Genomic DNA, 12,103 nt, shown 5'->3' with positions numbered 1-12,103 from the left:
AAGTAAAGGAACGATTATGATAAGGCGGGTTGTTTACTAAACGGATGAATACAAGATCTGTATATATTGTTTATTGAACTTTGATTTTTAATTTTTGTGAACTTGTTAAATTCTAAATATTTTACGTATGAAAATGTTAAGGTCAAATCTTGTTTTAACGCAGTCAGCAGATAAGATAAAGGGTAGAATCCGTTAGTTTTTTTGTAATTTATTTCGTTTTTTCAGTCTTTTTTTATCTAGTGTATTTAAACTCGGTCGTCATTACTTCGTAATTTATTTTAAACGTTTTCTCGACTGATTAAAATGTTTAATGCAGTTCATCAATTTGGTTCGTTTGTGTTTATTTATAAAGAGCCCTAACTATTCCGTCTACGGTCATTTATTGATATATCAGCTGTCGTTTAGTCAAGTGGCTTTCTGTCCTTTGTGAATGGTAAGTTTTTCGCTTCTTGTTAATTCATTTTGTATTGGTGTGGATATTTGGACATCTACGATTCCTATTGCAGTCATTGATTTCCTGGGTGTGCGAGTCATTATATGATATTGAAAATTGGACGGTATTGGTCTTTTTCATGTGGTATGTGTCACAACGTCAACAGGAAGTGAACGAGTCGTCCACTACCAGTAATCTACGGTATCTTCATCAAGGGTGAGTGTTGAAATAAAATGAGCGTTAAAGATGCGGCAAGTATTTCGTAAGCGAGAAAAATACAAATTCCCTCTGTATATATTTATTTCATTAAAATTTGCTTCGTATTATATTTAACTGATAAACTTGTTCTGTAAAAAGGGTTTAATTGTTAAGTCTTACTCGCTGTTGTAACTACTTAACTTATGGTATTCTGAATAAATTAAAATTGGTCGTTTCGTCTCAATTATTTTAATTATAATTAAAATTTTATACCGGGCGGGATAGAACAGGGTTAACATTTTTAACAAATAATAATTGCGGAGATATATCTTTAAGGGTTATCTCGAGAAATTAATACCACTAGGGACAATTATTCCGAGGAGAGGTATATTTTGGCTTGCCAACTTGTTTTATTTTAAATTTTGTTTTGAGCTCAGATTGTTATTTACAGCACCCTTTGTCCAAGTGGAAAGAACGTTTTGCAAAATGGATAGAAAGAAACGACTTATTCGCTAAAGACTTCTTCTTCGAGCCCATCTTGCAAAAGGAATTCGGAAATGGTCTGCGAGCTTTAATCATGGAAAAACCCTACGTAATGATGCTACTCAATGAGACCAAACCGCATTGGCGAGAAGGCAAGAGAGCTTACATTGGAAAAACGTCATTCGAATCACTTACACTACATTTTCTGTTTAAAAGAAGATTTCGTGGGAGCTTTTCAGAAACAATCGATTACCGGTAAATATGGATTTGAATATTTCAAAATTTTTATATTGCAAAGTAAGTAACCGTGTGAGCCAGATAAGATAAAACCAAGTGATCAAAGACACAAACGATTAGTGAATTGATAAAATAAAATTGTGATGTTAATGGAGTCCATGGCATATTTCTGGCGCTCTCTTTTCATCAATTAATTTACAATTAGTATAATGAAAATTTACATATTCATTTATTTTTTAATTTAAAAACAATAAATAGTTTTTAAAATATGTATTTAAGTTTTAGCAATATAGATTGACTTTGGGTAGCACAAACATGAATGTTCTTAACAGAAATACCAGGAATAAAAAAGAATAATTTCTCAGGTTTATCAAGAAAAACACCTGAAGCAACCAGAAGCGTAACGCCACTTATTTTAAAATACAAAAATTTTATTAATAAAAGAATTATAAAACTTAACCTTCCATTTAAAGAAATAGTTAAAAGTTATTTTAATTAATGTAAAGGCTACATTCACAAAGGGCTACTCGGAAACAAGGGGGCCGATATAAGTAGCCTTTGTAGCCGGAGCATAGTAGCACCAAGATTTCTAAAGTAGCTAATATGCGGCTGAGGCTAAAACAAAATTCATTTGATAGAGGTTAAAAATGTCTTTCGAAAATTGAGAATCAATCCAATTCGCTTAAGTCAGTTAACACGGTTTTGGAATTAGAGACGCGATATATGATTATTCGAGCAAGATACTTTTAAAACAAATGCAAACCTTCGTTTCATTGCAGCGTTTTGAGATACGGCGAATTTAAGCTGAACGCACGCAATGAACTACTCAATAATTTTGAAGGACGTACAATCCTTGTCCAGGAAGAAATTGTCAATCAGGAAGCCAAACCATTTACGTTGTCATATTTGTCAAGGGTTTTTATTTTGCATCTGTATGGAATACTGCTTTCTTTAACAGTGATGGTCTTCGAGTTCATAGCAGGCACAATCATGTTAAACCAGTCCACAAGCACCATTTAAGAGTGAAAAACAAGCGAGACGTACTTTTTTTATATCATTTAAGCTCAAATTAAGAAAACTGTTCAGAAACCCAAACAGTCTGAAATGGTTACTACCGATACAACGACCAAATTCAAAACGAATATTATATTTAAAGCGAAAACATTTATTTAATTAGATCTTTTTTGGCTTGGTCGAAAACTGCAATTTTTTTAAATTATCTTAATAATTTATGTCTAAGGAATAATCCCAATAGAAGAGTAACGCTTCAGAAATAATAGCAAATTACTGGCTTTTGTGGTGTCAGCGAAATTCTTTAAATTTAATTAAGTGCGTTTACCTACCGTTTTTTGAATACCATAATTTGTATTCAAGAACAGGGTATTTTGTTATCTAACATCAGAATTGACATAGAGCTATCTAATCCGGATAAACCACCCCGGATAATCCAAATAAAGTCCCTTAAAAAAATCAATATTTGGGATTCTTCAGATGAATTTATGTTTTTACTTGGATTTCAAGTATATGAGACATTATAAGCAAAACAAGATTGCCGGGTTTTATTTATCCTAGTAAAGCCAGAAATCCTTCACAGGACTGATGAGCAACAAGAGGTGAGTTATGTCTACCTTTCGATGTTTATTGCTGATGTTCATAGAGAATGCAGGATTTAATGTTATTTCATCAAATCCTAAACATTTTCCAAAATTATGAAAAATTACCCGAAAAAGCTTGTTCTTCAAATGAGCCTATGATAATTGCATTAGTCCTTAAGTTGCAAACGTCACTGATGAAATCGAATTTGGCGTCTACAATTTAGTTTGAGGTACAGTCTGTTACAAAAGTCTTCGACAAAGGGAGTTTTTGCATTTTTCTTAAATTTTCTCGAAAGTGTAAACGATAAAAAAATGACACCACAAACAATTTTTAATATTTTTTTCTTTCCTTTCACGTTGAGTTGTCAGTTTTTTTCAGATGTCGTTTCTGACAACTTTTTGGATTGAGGAAGGTCGATTCATATTTTGAAAGTGTCACAGTCATCGCTCTACGACCAATGGTTGAGGAGCTATAGTCGGTTGCAATTTTGGTTTTGAATTGCGAAAAACTAAAAGACGTAAAATGTCCCTTTTTAGCATTCCTTCCGAATATTGAGAGATTTTCAACAGCAATTAATATTGTATATGAATGTCTTAGAAAAATAGGCTTGACGAGAATGAAAACAATAAAAGTAAAACATTAGTGTAGAAAACTATGATCACTGGTGGCCACCATTTAACTCCCTTAACCCATTCCGCCAAAGTTGGTTTTTACTACAATTAACATAATATCATAAGTATGACACTTCCATTGTTTCAACGTTAAAACTATTAGTCACTGTGTCTATCAACATAGGGTAAAAACCAGATTCACTCGAGGTCAGGTTGATTGGAAGACAATGGCATTTCGAGGGTAATCACCAATATCATTATAATCAGATCTTTTTTTATTTTAGGGTCTTTTTCATGCACGATAATTGCCCGGCTCGCACTGCGAGGATAGCCAGATAATTCTTGGAAGGAGAAGGAATCGAAGTGTTGGATTGGCTACCTTTGTCTCCAGATCTCAATCCCATTGAGAACTTCTGGGCCTTTATCGGGTCTCTAATGGACAAAAGAACTCCAACCAACGTCGAAGATCTGAAGAACATGGTCTTCGACGCATTTAACCGAGTAACGCCGCAACACTTGGCCAATTTAACCAGGTCGTTTCGTAGACGACTTAGAGAGTGTTTAAGAAGAAGGGATGATTCAATACCCTATTACATCATAGTTTTCTACACTAATGTTTTACTTTTATTGTTTTCATTCTCGTCAAATTCACAAAGATTTAATAGGGTATTGAATCATCCCTTCTTCTTAAACACTCTCTAAGTCGTCTACGAAACGACCTGGTTAAATTGGCCAAGTGTTGCGCCGTTACTCGGTTAAATGCGTCGAAGACCATGTTCTTCAGATCTTCGACGTTGGTTGGAGTTCTTTTGTCCACTAGAGACCCGATAAAGGCCCAGAAGTGCACAATGGGATTGAGATCCGGAGACAAAGGTGGCCAATCCAACACTTCGATTCCTTCTCTTTCCAAGAATGCTCTGGCTACCCTCGCAGTGCGAGCCGGGCAATTATCGTGCATGAAAAAGACCATAAAATAAAAAAAAAGATCTGATTATAATGATATTGGTGATTACCCTCGATATGCCATTGCCTTCCAATCAACCTGACCTCGAGTGAATCTGGTTTTTACCCTATGTTGACAGACACAGTAACTAATAGTTTTAACGTTAAAACAATGGAAGTGTCATACTTATGATAGTATGTTAATTGTAGTAAAAACCAACTTTGGCGGAATGGGTTAAGGGAGTTAAATGGTGGCCACCAGTGTTCAAAGTTTTTTACACCAATGTTTTACTTTTATTGTTTTCATTGTCGTCAAGCCTTATTTTCTAAGACATTCCTATAGAATATTAATTGTTGTTGAAAGTCTCTCAATACTCGGAAGGAATAGCAAAAAGGGACATTTTACGTCTTTTAGTTTTTCGCTAAACAAAACCCAAATTGCAACCGACTATAGCTCCTCACCCGTTGGTCGTAGAGCGATGACAGTGACACTTTCTAAATATGAATCGACCACCCTGAATCCGAAAATGTAGGTTTCAGGGGCGTAACTGCATTATTAAAAACGTTGTCAAAAACGACACCTGGCGTTACCGCCGAAACTATTGTCGCTCTGAAAAACCGACAGCTCCACGTGAAAGGAAACAAAAAAATATTAAAAATTGTTTCTGGTGTCATATTTCTATCGTTTACACGTTTCGAGAAAATTTAAGAAAAAAGCAAAAACTCCCTTTGTCGAAGACTTTTGTAACAGGCTGTACTTTGAGTGAAATAGATAAACGAACCAGAATAAGCAGTTTGAATTTGAAGTGTTCACTTAAAAAACGACAAATTAACTAATATGTACTACCCACATACGAATAAATGGTATTGACAAACATGACCTAGCACGAGATCTCTTGATCAAAGACAACATTTGGCAAGATGTTATTTCCGAAAAAGGCCTTCTTACCATGTATACGGCACTGGATTAGTGAGGTCTGTGAATTTGCGAATCAAAGATCTATAGTGAAGAACGATTAATTACGTATATGTATATAAAATTTAATGAAAATAAACCAAAGTAAATTTAAAGGAGATTCCAACCACCCATGGTTTCGAGGCAAACCGTCCGGGTGCTGTTTAGGAAATCCGAGCTCGAATCTCCGTTGGGGAAAGTAAATTCGAAAATATATTTCGAAAATTTCCATTAATTATCCAAATTTCAGTGTATCTAACTTTGAATATGGAATGATAAGTTAGCCGGCCGCGCCGCAGGCGCGTAGGCACTGAAGGTTAGCTATTACATTCTAAAAATGAGTATAGTTTATTTTTGGGAATAAAATAGGGGATTAAACTTGAAATTTTTTTGACTCTTTGTTTTTTAATGGGAAACTGTGGCGGTGGAAAACCACATGAGGCCCCACGCTTTCGGGAAAGTGTGCAAAGAGGAAACCGCGCTATTGAGAACTGCGCTAATGCGAACTGCGCTTTTGGGAAACCGCGCAAATGGGAACTGCGCTAGTGGGCATAAACCGGCTCACTTTTTTTAAAGCAGATTGAATGTTACCGACTTATGGTAATAATTAAACACTTTTCCTGTTGGTGGCGCTTGAGATACGTAACGTGAAAATGATTTATTTTGAACTTTTTTTTGCCTGGCTATAATCTGAGAAGGGGGGGGGGGCGGTAGGAGAATCGGGAAAATAAATCTTTCATTAGAGGTATAGCTTCGGTTCATTAAGTTCGGACACTACTTATATTTACATATTTATTTATGAAGTCGTTTTGATAGTTTTCTCTGTAATTACACTAAATGAAAAATGGAAGATACTGCTTGTTATACCGTTAATTACTGATCGATTGCACTGCCCATACGCTGTTCGCTACTGTTGTATTAGCAAATGATTAACCGATCCTCTCCCGTTTAGACCATTGTATAAGCAACATTTCTGGCAATTTAGTAAACAATCGATATTTTAAGTTGTTAAGCATGCTATTAAAAAGGATTAATTGACTTAATTATACCATTTCTTTGGTGTTTTTTCAAAATCGAATTTATAACTTTTACCCATCTCTTCATTGTTTATATGTCGCTTGCTTTTATGAAAGTGATATTTGCTGTCGTAAACACACTGTATTAACAAATGTTTTACAATTTTCACGACAATAAACTTGCTATTTAATCTCAAACAAAAAAACATTTATTAGTGATTACTTCTAAAAGTAAAGAAAAATGCTGAAAAATATTTGTAAATGCGCGTGATAAATTTTCAATTTCAATATTTCAATTCACCTTTCCGGTATAGATAGAGCCACCTAGTGGCCGTTTCGAATCGGCTGACGAGAATTCGCGTCGGACCGGTGTCGTCGGCTTTTTGCTATGGGAATAACGTTGGTTTCTCCCCTGCTTAACTTAAATTATTGACAGTTTTTATTACATATTCTGACTACTTTTTACCTGACATGAACTCACCGAAAACACCTTCAGTTTCAAGTACAAGTTTGAGGTCAGTTTACGTTCTTTTTAACGTTGTAAATGAGGTTTATTTTTTTGACATTTTGACGAACATAGGCCTAGGCTTAGACATTTTAAAGGTTAAAGTAACTAAAAGCTATTTAAATTTTATTAGGTCGCCTTTAAGAAATGTAAATTTTCAAGATGAAGATATCGATAGTATGCCAAAAGGTCAATGGACAAAACTTCTAAGGGGATTTCCTGTCAACTTCTCTGAAGAGCAAATTGCTACTTACCAAAATGAAGCTAAAGCATCTAAACATACTGCACTGGGGTACCGAATGTTTAAAAGTGGGAAAACTGGGAATGTACTTTTAAACTATGGTCGGTAAAAAAAACATACATAGTTTTGGTGAAAATCAATTTCAAAGGTGTCATTATTTTTTCAAAGTGTGCGTGTGTTGCAGGGTTGGGAGGCCACTGCAAACATGTAGTGGCTGTGTTGTGGTTTATTATTGATAATTTGAGAATGGGCAATCTGTATTTGACTGAAGAGGAATCATCCACGAACAAGAAGCAAGAGTGGGGTCAACCACGTGTTTTACCAAATGATAAGGTAAACATTGATTTTGAAAGTTTGCTGTTCATAAAACACAAGCCTGAAAATCCTGGCAAAAGGCAAGCTGAGCTGGTTCAGAGAAGAAAAATACATTGCGAAAAAACAAATGTTGTTGTTTCTAGTGAAGCACTTAAAAATTAGCAATAGAATACCAGGAATTTTCTAATAAAAAGCCAAGCATGCTAGGTAGGATTTTATCCGAAAACAATTATAAACCTGCCACGATAGGAATTGCGCCGTTTGAGTTTGAGCCAGTAAATGAAATGAAAGAGAATACTATGCAAATTTCAAGACAAAATGTACCAATTGAAATTAGTGATGTGAAATTGCATTTAAGTTTAAAGGAGCTTTTGCCCAGAACGTTAAGAGTTACCATTGAAGAAGCATGGTCTTTAGAAGAACGAACTCGTGAGCAGTCAAATTGCAAGGAATGGGAGGCTGAGCGGAGAATTAGGCTAACAGCTTCTAACTTTGGAGAGATAATTAATAGAAAAAAAGCTGTCAACGACAACTTCACTGAAAGAATGAGAAAGGGGAAACATTTTCAAAACAAGTATATGAAAGATGGATTGAAATTTGAGGAGGATGCTGTGCATCAGTATCTCACTGTTCAAACTAGAGTCCAGAATGCTTTTCCAATAGGTTTTTGTGTAAACCCTGGCCTTCCATTTTTGGGGTGCTCACCTGGCAGGCTAGTTTATGACAACCAAATTAATGAGTGGGGACTGCTTGAAATCAAAACTTTAGCCAAAGGAAAAGAATTAAATTTCACAATTGAAAAGTGTTTTAAAAAACTAAAACCAGACTTTTTAGAGTTAGACCATGATAAGATTATTTTGAAAAAAAAACCATAAATATCACCACCAAGTTCAGGGGCAACTTGCCATTACCAAGTTTAACTGGTGTGATTTTTTCGTTTTTATTGGAGAGTCTCAAAAGCCACTCTTGGAACGCGTTATGTTTGAAAAAGAGGTCTGGGAAAAGAATTTCTTACCAAAGCTAACTGCATTTTTTTTAATTATTTTTTGTTGATGATAATGATGTGATATAAGTATGTGATAAGTTAGTTTTGAAAAGATTTAATTAACTATTTAACCCAAAAAGTTGAGACAAATTGTGATAGGCCTAATGTAGCTGAAATGTGTGTAATGTTCCAAAAGTGTAATCAAAATTGATAGCAAGTTCCTTTTTTAATTGTTGGTTATAAAGTTCCTTTTTACAAAAGTAAAATTCAATTTGTTTCACTTATTTGCCTTTCTAATAATGGTTCTCCTGAGAGATTACATAAATAGCAACATATTTTCCAAATCTTGTTGATTTTATCATTCATTACATTGGGAAATGTATATTTTAAAATTCTATAATTTTTTACTTGTCTAATTACACGTTCTACATGAATTCGGACACTTGCAATTTCTCGAGTTAGCTTCTCTTCATTAATATCAAGTTGTTTTTTCCCATTAAGAAATGGTGGTATATTTAAAGTCGCACCCTTTTTTTCAATTTCTTCTTTTATAAGAAATCCTCGATCAGCCATAACACTGTCTCCGGGTGAAAGCAAATCGATAATTCCACTTTTTACTGTTATGACTTTGTCTGATAATCTTCCAGGCGCTAAATTTGAAACGAAGGAAATCCAACCATTAGGTGCTATACCTATTAGTCCTTTGGCTGTATTGTGGGACTTGTAGGATGAATATGTGTTACTTTGCACCCTGAAGTCAGATGGGGTTTCAATGAACAATTCTGTGCAATCTAAAATAATTTTTGTAGCTGGATAAATGTTCTTGAAAGACTCTGGCATATGCAAATTCACAGTCTCTCTTGAAGGCCAAATAGGAACTTGCACTAATTTATTAAATAGAAAATCCACCCAAAATTTCCAATATGAGCTGATAGTTGTCACTGACACTCCACAACGAAAGGCAATATCTTCCTCTAGCAACCCCACACGCAATCGAACCAATACCAAGAATAATTGGTTTACCGGATCAATTTTGAATTTTTTATTTTGGTTTGCTACTCCGGGTGTTTCTTTCGTCTTCACATTTTGTTGAGCTTCATCGAAGCCTTCCATGACAAAGTTCTTGAATGAGATAAACCTTTCCTTGCTATCAAAGCCAGTATAAAAATAAAGAGAACGTTTATCTTTGAGTAAATTCTCCACTGTAAATTCTGGTTTTTTCTTCGCTAGCTCAATTGTCTTTTGCAAATCCATTTGTATAATCTCATTGCTTTTTATCTTGAGATTGTATTCTAATTCTAAAACCCTTTCTTCTAATTGTTTATTTTTTTGCACTAAATATTCATTATCTCCTTCTAGTCTTTCAATTAATCCATTTCTTTCTACAATTGCAGACACAGTGTTGATGTCATCCGAAAGTGAATAATTATGATCTAAATTTAAATATCAAAAACAAAAGTCTTTAATTATCTTATTTAAAGTTTTAGTCAAACTGTCATACGCAGTTTCTTAAATTATTGGGAGGGCTCAAGCTGTTAGTCCTGGCCAGTCATCAGTATGATGTGAGTGGGAGAGGGAGTAAAAATTCCCCCTTGAAATTTCCACTTTATATTAATACCAGGCTCCTGCAGATAGGGGACGGACAAAATCCCCAGGGCCCAAGGGAGACTGATAGGGCCCATCAAAGAAGCACAAGGGGGTGGGGGCAAATCAGAAGGGGACCAACCAAACACTATTAAGGCTCAAGGAGGGTGCAAATCATGATAATTTAGAAAAAAAAATTCAGGGCTTGAGGGGGGGGGGGTGAAAATCAATGGAACCAAGGAGGACTGATAGGGGCCCATCAAAGAAGCACGAGGGGTGCAAATCCGAAGGGGGCGCTAATCATGATGATAATTAGAAAAAAAATATTCAGGGCTTGGGGGGGGGGTGTGAAAACCAAAGGGCCTGCAAGTAATTTTACTCTGGGCAGGGTCTGCTAGAATTATGTTATTTTTAAAAGTGTTTCAAATATAAGCTTGAGATAAGTGTCCATTCCAGGGCCCAGGTAATTTGTACCAGCTTCCCTCCTCTCTCGTTGGGCCTGATAGAGAGGCCTGGATACGTAGGGGCCCACTCAAGTGCCTCGAGGGGGGTGCCAATCCACAATACTTGTATAATGTTTTTAGGCCTAAAAGAAGGGGGGTGTGAATTGACAATTGGTGAATGTCTTCAGGCCTGGAAGGGGACCACCAATATGAAATTTGGCTTGGGCCTCACAAAAGCTCTGCACAACCCTGGATTTTGGTAGTACTTCAAGGTGAAATTATAAAAAAAAATCAAAATTTCATGTTATTGCTTTATTTTTCACCCTAATTTCCTAGAATATTGGGGAGTATATGAATTATTGTGGGAAGTCCTTCTTCTAGTACCATGAAATATAACGCATACGTCATACACAGTACGTGTAGTACAGTGGAACTTGCAATGAGAAATAGGTTTCTATATTTTTATGTCTATGAGGGTAAAGTGTGCTGTGTTACTTCTAGTCCATTCCTTGAATTAAATTTATATTACCGTATTTTAGCGACTATAAAAAGTGTATTATTATTATTATAACATTCATACCAACAGAACACGCAGGTTCTTAGGCTTTAGTAAAATATATCTTAGATAGCCTGCTTAAGTATATTACCAAAGTACAGTTTTTTATTACATCTATTACCATACCAGTAGATATTAAAGGTAGACGTTTTTTATAAACTACTTGTACTATTAATCATTATTCAGTAGTACTCTGCTACAGTAAACAGTTCTCTCTCTACAAAATTGATACCTTAATGCCACTTAAAAGAAAATCAATTTACAAAGACTTTTTATAAATTTGGATGCTACTTTTTAGGTAAAATTTTGTCTTCTATACGAAATATTGTCCAAAATTCTGGAGGGACTTGAGACAGAATATGAAATTATTGGTGGGGGGCGGGAGCTCTGACTGACCTCTGAAATTACTTAACAGTCTATAGAACACTACACCTTTGCAAACTAGTATTCATACCTTTTAACTCTTCTTTAGATAGTTGAGGTGTTTTAGAATTTACTCGTTCAGAATCAGATTTGCTACTGCAAAATGATTTTACTCTTTTAAACGGAACTGTAACTTCAGCCCCTAATGGTTCTAGCTGATCTTCAGAAATAAAAACTCCATCTCTGTCATTAAATAATTTACCTAAAGTAAAATATGTAATTCATTAAATTTGATACATTAAGAATTAATATAATATTGTTACATACGTTTAAGACCAGTTTTGCTACGATGAACATTCGAATTGAGTGCTAGATTCATAGTCGTATGTCTTCCTTGGAAAATATATTGGAACTGTGTCAGAGCGACTTTTAACCCCACCAATATTGAAATGGGCTCCACAAATACGAGATGAGGATTTGGGTGTCCATAAGCTAAATCTACCATTAGCTCCAACTCTGTTAATTCGAGTCAACCACTGTTTCCTCAGCCTCCTATCTTTAGGAAATGTGTGAAAGCTGACATTAGGGGTACGGAGGGAATTATTGTTACAAAAAGGAACACAGCATGAAATTCCTCCTC

At 35.1% G+C, this 12,103-nt stretch overlaps 1 protein-coding gene across 1 annotated transcript; it reads right to left on the bottom strand.

Annotated features, from left to right (window-relative positions):
• Positions 1–8,784: 8,784 nt before the first annotated feature.
• Positions 8,785–11,842, bottom strand: LOC149960533 (uncharacterized). Its single transcript, XM_090180498.1, has 3 exons — positions 11,791–11,842; positions 11,555–11,725; positions 8,785–9,950 (listed from the first exon to the last, which is right to left on the bottom strand). Exons 1-3 carry the CDS (start codon positions 11,840–11,842, stop codon positions 8,785–8,787), a joined length of 1,389 nt encoding a protein of 462 aa, XP_090036624.1.
• Between the last annotated feature and the right edge of the window lie 261 nt (positions 11,843–12,103).

The sequence above is a fragment of the Leiobunum rupestre genome, chromosome 1 (assembly GCF_980474605.1).
Source record: "Leiobunum rupestre chromosome 1, qqLeiRupe1.1.hap1, whole genome shotgun sequence".
In the NCBI taxonomy this organism is placed as follows: domain Eukaryota; kingdom Metazoa; phylum Arthropoda; class Arachnida; order Opiliones; family Sclerosomatidae; genus Leiobunum; species Leiobunum rupestre.
This window is presented reverse-complemented; position numbering and strand designations above follow the sequence as displayed.